Here is an 18,072-nt window from a genome sequence, read left to right on the forward strand (position 1 = left end):
AGTTCTCTATCTCTTCAAGGGCTTTGGGTCTCTATCTTTAGACCTTAAACACCACTCTCTTCATCAAAGTAATACAGCAGAATGGAGAACTTGTAGACAACATCTTCTAACATATCTTGGGCTGACTACTTACCAGGGACTGAAAGACCAAAAGACCATATTTTTCAGTATTATCATCCAAAATCACAAATAGTGTGTCCAAGATGTCTTGTAGAAACTGAAAGAGTACCAAGAAACAAAGGGAATTGGTTTCAAACAACCTGCTTCATTTAACTCCTTACAAAGAAAAGAAAGAATCCAGTACTTTAGCTGGGCAAATTCCCACAAGCAATCAGAACTAGTATTTAAAAAAATAACCCCAAATCGTGCTGAGAGATAATTTAAATTACAGAGATCTTTAGAATATATGAAGACACTGCATAAAAAATTCTTGCATTCTATCAAGGTTCCCCCTTTTTTAATGAGTGCTAGATTCATTGATTATAAATGATTTATGGTTAATTAAGAAGAGGAAAAGACCTAAAGATATAGGAAACACATATGTAAACAATTTGGAAATGAAACAATGAATTTTTATTAGCTCTAGATCTGCTTGAAATCTTGATGGAATTGTGTGTGGCTCACATATTCTCACAACAAATTATATTAAAGCACAGTTTGATTGTAAGTAAAAAATTAATTCATTCTCATACAAAAAGGTTCAACTTTATGATGTAAGACATAGTATTTTGGTAATTAGAATGTATGTTGTAGCTTGGCTATATAATAGCAGCTCCTTATATTATGTACTACTCTAAGGAGACTATGCATATTTACAGCAAGAGTCTTTTTAGTAAAAAAAAATTATGGGACCCAAGGAGGAGGAAGTTGTTAGGAAAAAAAGAGCTTTAGGTGAAGAAAGGAGATCTGGCTGGTTGGTTTCTTTTGATCTAGAGCACTTATGGTTCTAAGACAGAAAAAACCTTCAACAACAAAGAAGGCAGAATATGATAAGAATCTAGAGGTATTATATTCCTATAAAAAAGAACAAAATAAGATGAAATGAAGCTAACATTCTACTGATCAAAATCCAATCTTAGAATGGCAGTAGGTTCCAGTAGGTTTAACATGAATTAATGATGCCAAACTGAAATCTACTGGAAAGATGTACCTCTTTTCATGGTGGAAAGTACATACTCCCTCTTGCAGGCTTCTTTTTGTGAATATTCCTTCTGTCTTATTGGTTAAAGATATATTTTCTTGTAATGAAAAATATGCCCAGAGTACATGGGAATTTATCTTAATGGCAGAAGTCCAATATGATTCTAAAAGAACTTTTTTTTTGATTCTGTAAGAATTTAAAAAAAAAACAACTATACCCATCTGGTCACTTGGTGGAAATGAAATTCAAAATGAGTTTCCAGCAAGCACTAGAGTATAAAACAGATTTTCAAAGTCTTTGATTTTGATTCATAGATTTAGAATAAAAGGTTGAATTCAATCCTATTCAGGACTGAATCTCATCTTTTTGTGTTTATTTTTATTTTTAATTAATGTATTTAATATTTCCCCCTACTTACATTTAAAACAAAATTTCCCATTTGTTCTTAAAATTTTTGCGTTTCAAGTTGTCTCACTTAACTCCACCCCAATTAAGAAACTACGTGTGAAGTTATGCAAAACCTTTTGATAAAAGTTATGTTGTGAAAGAAAACATAGATTTCCCACTCTAATGAAAAAATAACTCAAGAAAAATAAAGTTGAGAGAGAGAATATCCTTCAATCTGTATTTAGACACAATTAGTTTCTTCTTATACTGTTTCTTCTTATATTAAAAAAACATGTTCAAAGTGACCTCCCTAGGCCAATTTGGTACCTTGAATGTAAAAGGCTCTTTGGTTAAAGAGGTAGTGAGACAGAATACAAAGGGTTTGAAGTTCAAGAATTTAGATCTGATCTATCTAGAGCTCCTTCTTAAATACTTATGAAATATCGAATAAATCTTTATTCTTTATGAAAAGATAGTGGGACTTTTGGATCTCTACACTCTCTTCTAGTACTAAGTATATAAATTTAGTAACTGTCTCTGTCAGCAAACTGACATTATGTCTGAAGACAGACAGGGATGAATAAGATCTTTTAGAATGCATTTCAGACTCCAAATCCCATATTTAACTTCTGAATCTCAAAAGTATTTCAATTAAAAAGTATTTTTATTAAAATCCATTGTCTAGGGTCATATTCTTAGGAAGGATGGTTCATCTTAGCTTCAGTGAGTGGCGGAGGCATTTCTGAAGCCAAGAAAGGACAAGTCCTTATTCAAGATTATACATGATTTCTGAAAAGAACTTTAGACTGGAAGAGTAGCTTGTTATCATGTTCCTGGTTTCCTTTGGATCAGAAGAAGAGAATTATGATTAAGGCTTCAATTTCAAAGTGATCCGTGAAAAGTGGCTACCTTCAGAGGGAAATCATGGCAGCTCCTTTGAATTCAAGATTGGGGAGGGGGAGCCAGAAGGAAAGAAGAGTAAGGACTACCTGACCAAGCGATGGGTAAGTTAGTTGTTTAATTAGCTTTTGTTGAGAATAAGAAAAAATGGTTAGACATCTAGTTCTTTGGAGAGGGCGTCTACAGAGCAAGAAGAGACAGTGGTTAGTGAGGAAAAAGGTAAAACAAATCCAAGGCAGCCTCTTGACACAGAGTACTTGTTTTCCACGGGCCACAGTAGTAATTTTTTTTTTTACCAGCATTTATTTTGTCTTTGGAGAAGGAAATATCCAAGACTTCTAGAAAACATAGATACTAATTCAGAGGTTGATTTTAAAAGGCAGAAAAATTATTAAGGAGGAATGCACATTAAAAAGAAAGAGTAAATTTGACTAAAAAGCAATCAGCTCTCTCCCCTTTATCTAATATTGTACTCTGGTATAATGACAATACTGATAGAGGTTTAAAGAAAGTTTTGGTGATGATCATTAGAGAGAAGCGCAAAAAGATATGTTTCCTAGCCTTCGATGTTCAAATAGCATGTGCACAATCTCTAAAGTAACATCAAAGTTAAGGCATTGAGGTAAGACTGCATGAATACCTTAACAATTTCTTCCCCACTGACATGCCTGAGGCGCCCCAGAATGTCCATGATTCTGTCAGGATAAGCCTTCCACTTCAGCAAAGCAAGGAGATCCACTATAAATTAAAATAACATGCCAAAATATTTATAACAGTACTTTCTGTATACTGGAACCAAAAACAAAGTTGTGCACCTACTGGAGAATGGCTAAATGGGTTGTGTGGTTTATGAGTGGAATATGTCCTACAGAAGGACAAAAGGAGACTTATGAACTGATGTAAAGTGAAATAATCCAAACCAGAAAAACATTATATACAATAACTAAAATTATGTAAATGAGAAGAATAACAAGCACAGACAATGGAAACTGAATGTTATGAAATTATAAAGGGATATGATGAGAAATGTAGGTGTTGTAAAAACTAAAGATATCAATAAAATATATTTAAAATAATAAAAGTGCCTTAAATGTTGGAGTTAGGGTTTAAATATTGTTCAAATTCCAGTTCTATTGTACTATTCACTACATTATACCCTACAAGTGACAATCAGGAAAGCCAATCGAAAGGCTAGTGCCCACTACTCTATGTGGTTTGGAGCCTAATTTCAGTTTCTTCAACAGGATGAACATAAGACTTCAGTAGGCAGTAAAATTTCTTTAACCCTTTGCAGTGCCTGAGAAGACATCCTGAGTACTGAGTGCATCCAAATAATTTAGTCAATTTGGAATTCAACTTAATTCAATGTGTATTTATTAAACACTGAATCTACTCGGCAGATAAAAAATGAGGAAAACTCTAAGTGTCATAAAGGTCATGTCTAAATGTCATGCCTTTCCCTCCTATTTTGCACATCCCCAGTAAAACAAAAGCAGGAAATAAATGTAGCTGAAAAATCTGACCCTGTTGAAAACCCCAACTTGGATTGCCAAGAACTTCATGGGGTTGGTTAGTTACCCCCAGGATCATTACCATACCATTTTGAGTGAGTTTGGTGGAAGAGAGCTGTGTGGAGATAGAGAATGTTTCTTTCGTGCTGCGCTGGAAGATGAGGCTGGAAGGAATGTTGGGACAGCCGTTATAATCTTCTTTGCAGCATGGGAGGCCCAGGTAGAGTGCATGGTTATTAAATGTACTATTCTCATCACACTGCAGTTACAGAGAAAAGACATGACATGTCAACTGATTAGTTCCTCATATTCAGGTCTTATTAGCAAAATCCAGTTATCCAGAAAATTTAGCTCTTGATGCTCCTCATTCTCTTTAAGCCTGATACATTGAGCTTTATGTGTCTCAGAAAGGATGGTTTCTTGTTCAAACCTCTTCCAAGCCCACTAAAACTTCTAAGAATTCTTGTGCAGAACACACATCCGGTCACAAAGATTACCATTGTTTTTTGTAGAGGGCCATAGATAGTGGGGGAAATCTGGGTGAGGTTTAAGACCCTTCAGCCCAGAGGGAACCTGCTGACAATGTTTGATTCAGCTCCCCATCTCCCCTAAAGGCTCTCTGCCTTCCTGAGAAATCAGGGAGCAGTGACAACCTATGGGAGATTGAGGCAGAGTGATACCAAGTGGCAAATTACATACAAACGCAAGTTGTTTATGTGGCCCCATGTGCACAGTGTTGTTTTTGTTACATTATAAAAAAGGGGAAAGCCCTTGAAATAAATGGACTCCATTTTTTCCACCACCTTGGGAGTCCCACCTCATATTTTAATCACCCCAACTTGGGGGCTCTAGAAAGCAGGACACAACAGTTTTTCCCAGTAAAGAGACTACTAGGGGTAACCTTAGGCTGTTCATTGTATTTTCAGAGGTTGTATTGCCAAGAACGAAAGTTGGGGTGCTGTAGAGCATATATGCCCACACTAGGGAGCAAATTCTGCTATGGACACTAGAGACAGAGAACAAATGATCTACCATGACAATTTGTGGAAAGGAAAGTTAATAGCACATGGATAATACAATTTTATTCTTCTGGCTGAAACATTGTTCTGAATATATCTGGACTCTCTTCTTTATGTGAATGTATGTTTTTTTTTTTTAAAACACATCACAAAGCACTTCAAATAGAAATGGTGTCAAGGAAGTGGTTAACAATACTGCCCTTGGTTTGGGGTAGAAAGAAGGCACTGGTGGGTCTGAGTCTCATACCTTATAGACATAGAGCTCATGGATATCATCTGATAGGGTGGTTCCATCATCTCGCATCAGAGGAGTGAATGCAAAGCCAAACAGTTTCTTCTCTCCTTTGTCTTTTGCTATAATAAGAGTCAAGAGATGGACTGATTATTTTTTCCTTTGTTTTGCTTTTCAAATAGAGCCCCCTCTTGCACTATGACAGCTCCCATTCTTTTTTTGTTTTTCAAGAATTTCATGGATTCAGGTATGAAAGTACTCAGGCAATCCTTCACTTAAGCCTCTAGGTGCCTAATCTTTCTAGATCCAGAGTCCTACTCTTAATAAAACAGGACTTGGAAGGGTAAGTTAAACAACCACCATAAGAAAAAAATACCCTGAGGAGAAGTGAGTTTCTTAAAGAAAATGAAGCTGGGGATTGTCTACTTCAACAGAAGGGCCTCTATCTGACATCCTAGCCGTGGACCATTACTTCTGAAATCTGGAGGAACAATTTTCGACAATATTGTATCCCTTGAGTTTGGTTTCTTGTAAACCTTTCCCCCTGTGCTTCAAGACAGTTTATGGACTCATGGAAAAGGGAACCATCACTAGTGCTCTATGGGGAAGCCATTAAGAAATTTTACTCACTAGAACAATGTCTGAATTCAAAGCGCAGGTGGGAGCCCCGGAACCTATCGATAGGGATGGGTAATTTGATGATTTCCCCCCAGCGAGGGCTGTTACTATGGTAGAGGACAAAGGAGTGGTAAGAGGACCTGCTGGGCTCTCCTGAGCCAAGGCTGATGCAGTCCTAGAATAAAAAAACACATAAAACCAACATCAAAAGAAAGGCTGCTTGAAGGACAAAGTAAGAAGTTATATCCTATGGAAAATGCCATCCACATCCAGAGATGTAACTAGGGGGATGGAATGCAGATAGAAGCATGCTGTTTTCACCTTTTTAGTTTTTTCTTTCTCATGGTTTTCCCATTTTGTTCTGATTTTTCTTTCACAACGGGACTAATGTGAAAATGATATTTAATGTTATTGTACATGTATAATCTATATACTGTCTTGGGGAAGGGAGAAGAAAAAATTTGGAACTCAAAATCTTACATGTAATTGGAAAAATGCTATTAGAAATGATTGTTTAAAAAGAAGCTATACCCATAGACACATAGCTGAGTCCTCATATTTTTGCGGAGCACTTCATCTGGAAATGACCCTTGTTCTTCCATTTAATTCCTACACCCAAGGCCATCCTACATCCCAAGGGCCAAAAAAAAAATTGAGAAACTTCAATTCCCTGGAATCTGACATTCTTAGTAGCAAGTTTTGTAGTTGATGCTAAACCTTTATGCTCACACACTAATAGGATGGTGATTTCTCAGGATGTTAATCTGGGACAGAAGTGACCTAAGTATAGCTGCCTAGCAGACTGAAAGAAAATGTACCATTAATGTAGACTGCTCATTCTAATTCAGAAAAGAAAACCTCAAACCATATAGGATAGTGGGACAAAAAGAAATCAACAGCATGGGAGATTTCATCAGATTAGAAAAAGTCAATTAACAAAAAAAGAGCATCTTTTCCCACTGTTGCACAATGTCCCCAAATAAACCTGCTGCTTTGAGTTGTCTCACAGTGTAGGGAAACCAAATTCGAATTGATTGTTTCTCTTCTATGGTTGCCTCATCTTTAGATGAGTGACCTAAGGGTGTTCAAGGAGATAGCAAATTTCTTCATGAGGAGGCACTGAAATAAAGTTCTATTATGGAAACAATGAGTTTAAACTCACGATAGCTCCTTATAGGCACAACAGTGTACTAATAAACACCTGAACTATCAGTAGAGCAACAATACTACCTACACTCGACTGAAGACAAAATCCAATTCACTGAAGTCTCTTAAGGAAAAGAGAGCTGAGGGAAGCTTAATGGTCATCAAAGGGAAAAGAGGGGATTGGATGAGGGGAATAAGGAGTTGTTCTTTTTCTTCACATGAAGTATTACAAGGAATAATGGGTTCAAACAGCTTGAGGGAAGATGTATAACTATTCAGAAGAATTTCTCTAAGGGCTGTGAGAGAATAAACTGGGTTACCAAGGAAGATTATGGAGTTTCCTTTAGAAATTAAACATTATAACAAATAAACAAATATATATGGGCAGGTGATTACCTATCTGGAATGTTTGAGGCAGAAATATGAACAAGGTGAACTGACAGGTCCTATAGTTAATTCCAGAGGGCATCCATGCCTTTGAATGTTATGTAATTGGCCATACATACAAGGCTCAAGCATGCTGTTAGTTGTTTTCCTTACCTTTAAAATTTCTCCATCTGCATAGAGCACATACATGGTCACTTCGATATTCTTTTGCACACTCTTTCCCCCCCTCTCGAAATCTCCCTTTTCCAGGGTTAGGTAGAGGTCATTTCGGATATCACCTGTGGTGAAAGAAAGGCAAGCTTCTCACAAGGAGCAGAAGTCATGGCAACTCATGATGATGACAGAGATCAGGCCTCCCTGTGTTGTTCCTCTGAGACATGTGCCGGCACCCAGTGCATTCCAAGCCAGGGGTCAATAACCATGGACATTCCAGTATCAATGAAGCAGAATTTAGGGTGGTTAGTCATGTTTTCTTTAAGTGTTAATTCATTCACTACACTGTGACTTGGGGGTAAGAGAACATTCTCCTGGCCTGAAGGTGAATAATCAGTCTAATAGACCCTCCAACAGAACAGCCTAAAATGACTATCCTACTTAAGCTTCAAACTGGGGGAGATTTTGGAAAGAGCGGGCAATGCATATGCCAATCATCCCTTACCCACTTTTCCTTTCCCTCACTCTGCAAACCTGAATTCAGAGCTTCTCTTGCTCTTTGGAAAGGCTGCTCGTAGTTCAAACCTTTCTTTCTCTTGTGCAAGAATACTAAGCCTCCTTCCTGCTGGATTCTTGGCTCAGAAGCTGGTTCCATGCAGGTGTGTCAGGCAAAGGGCACTGGGCACGACTGCCAATTTTTCATCACCTTGTTTGCGAGTGTTCTTGGAGCAGATGATTATATCCAGAAACACAGATGCTAGGTCAATGGAGGCAGCATTCTGTCAACCCCTTGTGGGATCAGCTTCTCTAACCTCCAGCCCACTTTACCAGCCTTTACTTGGGTGTAAGAGACTCAGTCTTAAAATTCAAAGTAGCCCAAATAATATGCTTGTCCTTGGGGGGATGCTGATGTAAGGGAAAGCAGTGGCAGAATACCTGCTGATTATACATGTAAATACATACAAAATATTCATATTTAGGCTGTCCTAGCTTCTAAATTTAACACTTATCAGAGTTTCTTCCACACATTCTAAAAGAGGGCTCATGACTTTCAGGAAAAATAGGCAAGGCAAGAAAAAAAATATCTTCAAAGAAAGAAAAAGGCAAATAATAAGGGGTAAGGCAAAATGGAAGGTGAATTAGCAGCTGAGGAAACCCAGTAATGAAGTAATGGAATGTTCTGATAGCAAAGGTGGAACCAATTCAGGCTGTCCAATTTTAATACCTCCCCTCCTCCACTTTCAAACTTGGAAAATCAGAAATCTGAATCTGTTTATTGACTACAATTACAATGAGATAAAAGGTGTTTATTTTCTGGCAGTTTGAGAACTTTCTAGGTTGGTCATAATTTCCAGACTCCTCTTATATTTTACATTAAAAACTTTAATGTTCCTTCTTCCCCTTTTCTGCATTGACCACATCTAAAGATTGATGGACTAATAAGACACGACCCAATGTGTTACCTGTTTTTAAGAACAAAACTGCTCTGAGGGCTGAATATGCAGGACAATCTTATCTTTTCAGAAATGACTTCATTTCTTTGGGGGGAGCATCCATGTGAATTGGAATAATAGTGCTTCCTATTATTCAGATTATTCTCTGAATCTTTATGAAGTTGAGATTTGCTGCTTCTCAAATTCACTATTAGGAAATATTAAAACTCAGAAACAGGAAAAAAACCAGTCCTTGACAAACAGTTTACTTCTCAGAAACTAGCCATAATTTATAAAGACTGATCATAATGTGGATCTATAAACTGACAAAAATGCATATTCATAAACTAACTATAATTATATTCAGAAACATGTCAGAAACTGACCATAAAATATATTGATAGATCTAACCAGAATGCATACTCGGAGTGTGCCGATGAGGCATATGCAGAAATGGAAAATAACACAGGTTTAGAAACTGACCATAAGGCATACTCAGAAAACGGATGGTAATGTATTTCCAGAAATCTCATAAGCATTTTCTTGAGCTTGTGAAAGCTAAAATGTCTCCAAGACTACAGTAATCACATTCAGTTACCCAGAAACCTACAATAAAGGTAAAATTACAAATTTATTTCTAATCGGGTCACTGTTTCAAAATGTAGGGTAAAAGAAGGAAGGAGCTTGTTAGGGAAGAAGCACATAAATTCAATTACCAGTTAAGGCAAAACACCTTTCACTTACTGGTTTAAGATCTTAAAAATTTACCAAGGTGTCAAAAATTCTCTAGAGGTATAATATTTATGTTCTTCAATGCATATGTCACTATGTGGCAGGTCAAATGGCCTAAACTGTAGATTATCCCTACTTCTTCATCTGCTTCTATTTATCTTGTCCCGCCTGACCTCTGCTCAACGACATCTTTGTTAGAGATTAAATGTGTTAGAATAAAGTGTTTAAAACCAAGGTCTCTGTGGAGCATCTTTAAAGTCAGGAGATGATAATGGCTCTCCCTGCAAGGGTCTAATGACACAGCAGGGGATACTCCCAATCATGTGATATGGAAACATCAAAATACCTCCTTGCCCAAAATATCTTTCCTGTTGTCCTGCCATGTTCCTGAAATTACTATCATTAGAGTCAGGCATTTGGCTGTAGGTAAGACATTATTTTCAGACAATGGAATGGTTCTTGTTAAGTGGAACAGGACTGACACAGAATGAGAACACTAACCCAGAAATGATTCTTTTTACAAATCACTTATGCCTGGGACAAAAGGCAGCTATGTGATGACAGGGACTAGGGAAGAACAACCTGAAATATGAAATGGGACGGGTGAGGGCAGGGCCTTGGATAGACATCAAGCAGGTACATATGCAACAGGTCCTGAGAGCAAGCACAAAGGGGAAGAGGAAAATGATGAGAGAGGTATATGAGTGTGTGCATGGAGGTGGAGTGGAGGAGAAGGAACAGTGAAGATGGACTTCCCAGAATCTCAGTGAGCATCTAGCCATTCCCTTTCTCAGACAGAAATTTTCTCTACAATAACCCAACAAGTGTTCCACCTCTCAAAGAACTTCTATGATGGGCAAGCCATGACAACCTAAGGCACCCATGTTCTACCATGAACAACTTTGACAGTTTTATAATTTTGTGAAGAGTTGACTCTGCTAATAATCCTTTCTTTAGATTGTAATCCCTCCTAGAAACCTGCTTCCTTCCCTAATTTTCTATCATTTCCTCAGACTGGCTGACCAATTTGTGGTACCTGTAATCTCTCCTTCACCTGCCTCCATTTTGTTCAGTACCTTGTATATAGTGGGTGCTCAATAGATATTGATAGATAAATAAATAAATGTTTTTTTTCCCCCAGAACCTCAGACAGCTAAAACCTATTTTTCATTAGGAGAATCAGAACAAAACATTCAAGTGACTATGTGGCCTTTCAAAGCTAAATAGCTACATAAATGATGGCTGTCAACACTACTTCTGTTCATGGGAGGATGGAATTTCAGAGTGTTAATAAACAACAGCTCTGTTACCAGGACTGTCTATGTTCACCAGTTCATGTCAAAGAAGTTTTTGAGAAGTCTGTCACATATGGCCATTATTAATAGATATAATAACTACAACAGTATAATCTGAAAAGGGTTAGATAAAAAAATGTACTGAAAAATTCCTGAAGTCTTGGTTTTGTTTTTTAAAGCGTACTTGTCACAATAGTTAATAAAGATGAAAATTCTGCACACTTGATTAACAGTGCCATGAAGGACCAAAATGATTATTCTATGAGCAGAGTGATGATAATGGTTTGTTTAATTTTTATGGCCAGAACTGGTCTCTATGAAGATAAATATTGTTATGGCAAGACTAAAGCTCCTAAACTTACACTGTATATTGTTTTTCTTTCCTATATCCACCTCTGTAGATAATTCAGAACCAGGCAGTTCTAATTTAGGCATTAACTCAGCAATAGTAGATTTTTGCAAGAAGTTTCCTGCAGGATATTTTAGACATTATCTGGGTTTGGTTCTCAGGAAGTCATATCTTATCATGGGAAGATCACAGTTACAAAAATTAGGCTCAAGGTCTATACCTCTGCCCCTTACTCTATTACTTTGCACATATCACTTCTCTCCTCAATCAAGTATCTATAATTTCTGCTCTGCTTCTCTGTCAAGGACTAAGGGAGATTTAGATGAGATAATGCATGAAAGAAATGTCTGTAAACCATAATGGTTATACACGTAAATAATTATCATTATTATTAATGAGGAATAGGTTAGAACTCAATTTCTGCATATTTCAATTTAAGAAACTGATCTTTCCAGTATTAACCAATGGGCCAATTAACTACATACTTATCATAAGTAAGGTACAGTCCTTGGCTGTGGGAACAAAAGAAATATGAATGATTATACAATTTCTGTTTCTTTAAGGAATTTAGAGAGGAGGTTTCTGAAATAATGTTCCCACAGAAGAATATTGGGAGAAATGATCATTCATAATCAATGATTGGGAGAGATTCAAAGTTCCCCTTTTTCTAAAGTCCTCATTTCAAAAATCCAGTCTCTGGAGGTTGACTTAATTTTCTCCTCAATCTCTTCAATGGATCAGATCCCATCCAACCTTAAAGATCTCTAATCTAAAATGAATTCCTACTCATTGTGCTCCACTCAAGCAAGTTTGGGTGAAGAGAGATCCTTTGTGTAGACTGCTCAAGGGTGGGGATGGTCTGGGTAGAGAAAAAGTCTCTCTATCCAAGAGTGACATGATATCACCCCAACCTTTTGTTAGACTTTTCTTTGTAAAATCCCACTCTCATTAATTGTTGTCCAACCTGAAGCCTGAATAAGTGGTTACTGATCTCTTTTTTGATCTTCCAGAGGAAAATGAGCCCTTTTGTTAACATTTAACTAGCAGTGATTGATAAAATTCATTATAATTTATCTAGAAACTCTGCCTGGAAATTGTTTTTTTTTTTTTTTAACTTGCTACACTATATAAATTGATTTTTCTCTTTCTTCCTTTCTAATCTCAAACTAGAAAACCAGACATTTCTCAAATGATTCTTTGAAAATAAGCTCTAGTTGGCAATATTAAGGAATTTCCCCTTTTTTACTGAGGACCAGAATGGCCTTTGTGTTCTCCAGTTTCCCAGATTTCTGGGTTTACTCAGAACTGTTGCACTCACTCTTTAGAAGCACCAGAGTACTCCATTAAATAAGAAGTTTTCACGTCAGACACTATAGCATCTTAGGGAGCTCAAAAGTTCTCTATACCAGGCAACCTCCTTCACTAAAATACCTTCATGGGCAAATAGTAATCGTGAGACCAAGAAATCTGGAATAATATCCTAATTAACTCCTCCCCCACCTTCCCTCTTTGTGGCTTTCCCTAAAGGGACTGAAGGAACTTCCGTTCAGGCTCTTGTAAGTAGAGTTCCCTAAATATTAAGTAGCTTTAGATTCACAGATTTCTATACGTATCATTAAACTTAGAAATAAATTATCTCTGAATCTGATCAGCAACCTTCTCAAAGAATGCTTACGTTCAACTCATCTCTTGATGCATAGAACAATTTTCCCATGTGGTTCGGTGAAATGCAGAAAAGGCTTCTGCATGCCCCCCAAACTCATTCACTTTTAACCTACAGAAAAGAAGTTAAATACTGGTCTCTCTTCCTTCACCTGGACAATTGGGAGTACAGAAGTGAGTTCAACTTAGCATCTTTTCTTGAGGGGCAGGAAGCAAAGGGAGTAGACTGTTAAATCAGATTGCTTTCTTGGGAAATAATACAGGGTTCTATCTTTTGAGAGTCTAAAACATAGAATCCATATTTTTCCAAATGTTTATTAATGAGAGATCTCTACTTTAAAAGTCAGTTTATTCTAATTAGCATGGTTAACATTGCATAGTTATATTTTGAGGAGGAAAATAGGACTGGCTGGCCCTAGAACTACACTTTCATCTGTGTTCTAGGCCCCAAAGTAAATGAGTAACTGAACTAGAGCTTACACCCATGAAAAGAAGTCTGGCTCACTGGGTTAGGTGCCTTGCCCAAAGTTATACAACTAATATGAAGCCGGTTTTCTAGACTTTTAAAACTACTTCTCCCTCCACTGTCCTGCCGCAAGGCTACAGGACTTTGTTTGTTCCCTTCTTGAGGCCCAAAAGTCTCAAATTCTCATTGCTTTCCCCTCACAGAGTAGATGAGTGGATTCCATAAACATCATTGAAAGACAGTGGGCAGTTAGGTGGCATAGTAGATAGAATGCAGGAATGGAGTCAGGAAGTATTGAGTTCAAAATCTGGTCTCACATTTATTAACTGTTTAACCTTGAGCAAACTGTCTGCCTCAGTTTCCTGATCTGTTAAATGGAAATAATAATAACACCCATCTCCTAGGTGGTTGTGAAAACAAAATGAGACAGCATTCATAAAGTGCTCTTCAGACTTTAAAATGCTTGCTATTATTATTATTCTTGTTATTAGATATGCCAAAATTTTTCTTCAGAGACTTCTGATTATAACCTGAACCAACCTGAAGCAGCTCAAGGAAGCAGCCTTCCTTAGGAGCACATTTGCTGGAAACAGTCTTTTATGTTATGTGTATCCAGAAAATTTGAAAGAATAAATGGTAATGAACTAAAAGAGACTTTTAGGATATCTTTTTATTCTCTGCTACTTGAGACAAGAACACTACTCAAACCCTCCTTCAGTAAGGTGAGTAATCGGTCTGTCTTTTTTAAAACAAAAATCCCTCCTTATACTTGTAATTTGTTCTATTTCCCCTCTTCCTTGTTAATGAATTCACCACAAGGGTGTTCTGAATACGTTGAGAAGCCTTTAGTCTTTTCAGCTAGGAACACTCCTCTGGCTAAGATTTACTGAAAGTCCAAAGCTGTCCAAGTCTTCAGGGCTGTGCCATCAGTTTCTCTCGCTGGACCTCTCCCGACAGGTCTTCTAATCTGCCCAAGGTAGGGGAGGTTGGTGAAGGGTGGAGAATGTACATGATTTCCCCCCAATATTGCAATGATTTGTTACCTTCACCAACATTCCATGAAAAAAGTGGAGATGGAGAAAAAGCAAGCAAGCAGCAGACATTGAACAGAAAAGCAGGAACTTACACCCAACTATCTTCATCTCTGCATCAGAAAGAAAGGGGAGACAATGAAGGGATAACACAGAGAGAACAAGAAAAATTAAGACAGAGAGAAAGAGAACAAGAGAAAGAAACATCACTCACAGATCAATGATGAAGCATGCACTTTTCATCAGAGGTTCAGAGTAAGAGGCAGAGTGTACTACTAAGCAGGTGAATAAAGGGAAGGGGATCCTTAGGAAGACAGACACTGCCATGCGTAGGCAACTGATTTCTCAGCAAATTCAGTATACAAATCAAAGATCATTCCAAAGGCAAGCAGCACATGGCCTGGCTCACCCCATATCACCCAGGGAGAGGCAGTCCCCTTTTCTACCCCCCTCCCCAGCTGCCCCAGGATCAAAGCAATCTTATTCTCTGAGAAAACCTCAGTCAGCAGGCTAGAAACACACACTCAACCATAGGGCTAGTTCAACTGAATCCTTTTTCCTGAATGACAAAGACAGACACAAGAACATTTAATTATCAGCACAACACTTGGCTCATGTCACAACCAAGTTGGAAATTCCAGGGTTAGATAGTAAGCCCAAGAGGTTCCAGAGGAATTATTAGCAATGTTCTCCAAAGGCACTTCAGGGCCCTGATTCTCCATGAAGGGCTGGAGATCAGAAGTGTTGAGTCAAACTTGGGATGTAGTAGACATGCCAATCTTCATTAGCACCTCATGGGTAAGCATACGGCATGCTGTTAGTTTTTGGTTTTCTGTATTATACAATATTACACAGAGAAAGAGAAGGTTACTCTCATAAGAAAATGGTGGTTCTATATTAATTGTCTTTAAATAGGTTAAGGAAAAGAGCTCTTGCGCTTTCTTAACCCACGATATTTGTTCGATAAAATGGATTTAATTTAATAAATTTAATTTCTGTAATAAAATAGCCTTAAAACAAAATTGATTTAATAAAATAACTATAAAATAGATTTCAAATCATTCATTTCAAGTTATAGTCTTTTAGGTTGATAGTATTAAAATCTGCAATGAATCCTGGAATGGAAGCCACACCACTGAAGGGAGTCTTATTTATCTAACAAGCTTAATCTTTCCTGATTATCTTGTTAAGAAAATCTGCAAGGGACCAAAATTTTTGCTACAAAGCTATTAGCTTGTAATGCACAAACAGATGAATTTAGAGATAGGTAAGGAAGAACATAAACATGGAAGCAAAAATGACTGGTAGATAACTAACTATCCCATCAACAAAAGATAGGGAGTTCAGTTAAGGAAAAAAATGATTTACTGGAGAAAGTATTACTAAAACCATCATTAAAATTAGCCTTTTTAATCAAAGATGATATTCTCAAGGCTATCATTTTCTGTGCCACTATCAATCCAGGAGCTTGGGGATAGCTTGAATCGTTTATGGCTCCTAATCAAAATTTTCTTGCCCACATTCCCATATCCTGAACAAAGAAGGATGGCTGTTTGGTGGTGGGGCCCAGAAAGAGCATTTGAAAAATACCTGTCATAATACAATAAAGGTTTTACCATCTTTCTTAATACCGGTGGATTAGACAGTGAGAGAACATGATGTAAGGTATGACTGTAGACTTCTAGCACTATAAATATGCTCTGGCCATAATCCCAATTCTTCTTGCATTTCTTCTGAAGGTGATGTATGACCTTCAATTAACTGCCAATTCACCATGGTTTGAAGATGTGATTCTTTCTTTATCAGGAATTCTAATAAGATTCTAATATTTTCACTTGGTCTTCAAGTGATGAGAAAATCACCTTCACCCACTTAGCCATCATGGCCCCATTTACTGAGATTACCCAGGCTTGTTAGGACATTAAGCAGCAGCTCCACTTACAACTTTAGTGGCCATTTCCTTAAATCCCCATTTGCTGCAACTATAGCTATTCACTCCCATAAAGCTGTGCTGTATCAGAGGGTAGGGGAGAATAACATTCATCTGTTTTACAGTTGTGAAGAGGATAGGAAATCACTGGAATGAGGCTATAGGACAGACAGCTCTATCATCTGTCCATTCCTACTTAGAAGATGATTGCTGGCTCACTGATACTGACATCCAAGGTGTTGCGATGGATGAGTTGATCTGTCGTGGAGAATTTGTCATAGTTAACTTTTCTTTTGAGATAGTTTGAGCACAGTACTATACTAACTCAGTGCTATAATGTTTTGCTGAGCTATGGATCTCAAGCTCCCAATTTGAGAGGAACTTGGGAGATATCAGGAGACTAAGAGATGGAAATAGGTCCCAATCCTGGTGATAATAATGTGAATAAAGTATTTTTTCTTTGCCCAGTAGAGGCTCATGAAGAAGGGTGTGGAATCAGAGTAGGCAGATGCAGGCTGCTTCCAGCTCTCAGGGTACTCCCAGCTTTGCCACTACTAGGCTAACTCTAAGTCTCCAATTTAACTGACCCAAGAATCTATTTCGCTTAGCAGGTGCAGTTTGGTTGTCCCTAGAATGGGCTGATGGGGGTAAATGACATCCATTTTTTGCAGACTAACTTTAATGATATTCCATCAGTCGTCATTCAGAGGGCACAATTCATCCTCTTCTCTTATTTCAACTCTTCTGTGGAATGTATCCATAAACATTTTACATACCCTGGTATGCTGATGAGGCAAAGGGACATCCAGCTGCCTCATCAAAGGACCTCTTTTCTCAAATGTGACTTTGAAAATCTCTCTTGAAATGAAATTCTGCTTAAAAATATTTTGACTGAAAGATGCTTCTCTCTTGTTCCCTTTCATATCATTTTATGCACATTCCAATATGAAGGCTTAAGATTCATTCTCTTCATATACAAATGCTCACAACTTTTAGAAGAACCAGATTTCTGAAACAGGGATGAACAAGGAAGAAACATTATATGTTTCATTCAGTGTCATCTCAAAAGACATTACCATCAAAAATGTGGGACAAGATGGTTACAAGAACAATAATAAGTAATGGCATCAGTTCATTCTTTAGTAAAATGGTATTTATAAAACTTCATTATTTGTTCTTTGGTTAACAGTTAACACAAGGAGTAAAGGATCACATGAGTGTCTGACTGGGCTACCTTAAAGGGCTACGGCATCTTATCAGAATATCTTGGTCCTATGACACCTGAATCTGAGTTTCCTTTTGGGTATTTACTTGTATATAGGCACATGTTTAAACTGTGGATGCCCAAGTAGCATATTTTAATGTAATACTTTAAATGATCCTGTACTAAGTTGATTTTAAAAAAGATTTCTCTTACTTTTCATACAGTGTAATCGTTCTTATCAAAATTACATTTCTATAATTTGCCATTTTTTATCCCTTGAAAGAACAGGACACTTGTGGTTGTTTTCCTGAAAGATTGGGGATATAATAGGAAGGTGAAACTCTATCTTTGTTGACCTTGGTGTACACATTCTTTCACTACAGAAATCACAGAGCGTGTCAGATAAGAAAACCCATCTGTTGTGTCTACCACTGTAGCACTTTTGAACATTGTTCTGTATGATTTTATGAGAAGAA

The 18,072-nt window shown here is 37.4% G+C and overlaps 1 protein-coding gene across 1 annotated transcript in view; it reads right to left on the bottom strand.

Moving 5' to 3' along the window:
• The window catches only part of DOCK3 (dedicator of cytokinesis 3), a 500,037-nt gene that overhangs the window by 94,237 nt on the left and 387,728 nt on the right, over nucleotides 1-18,072 (bottom strand). Inside the window, exons 15-20 of the mRNA XM_031958628.1 lie at nucleotides 7,495-7,619; nucleotides 5,821-5,983; nucleotides 5,206-5,312; nucleotides 4,027-4,198; nucleotides 3,069-3,166; nucleotides 134-217 (exon numbers count right to left, since the gene is read on the bottom strand). Of these exons, the coding sequence (XP_031814488.1) occupies nucleotides 134-217; nucleotides 3,069-3,166; nucleotides 4,027-4,198; nucleotides 5,206-5,312; nucleotides 5,821-5,983; nucleotides 7,495-7,619 (749 nt within the window). The remainder of the gene's footprint in view (nucleotides 1-133; nucleotides 218-3,068; nucleotides 3,167-4,026; nucleotides 4,199-5,205; nucleotides 5,313-5,820; nucleotides 5,984-7,494; nucleotides 7,620-18,072) is intronic.

This window comes from Sarcophilus harrisii, chromosome 1, assembly GCF_902635505.1.
Source record: "Sarcophilus harrisii chromosome 1, mSarHar1.11, whole genome shotgun sequence".
NCBI classification, from domain to species: domain Eukaryota; kingdom Metazoa; phylum Chordata; class Mammalia; order Dasyuromorphia; family Dasyuridae; genus Sarcophilus; species Sarcophilus harrisii.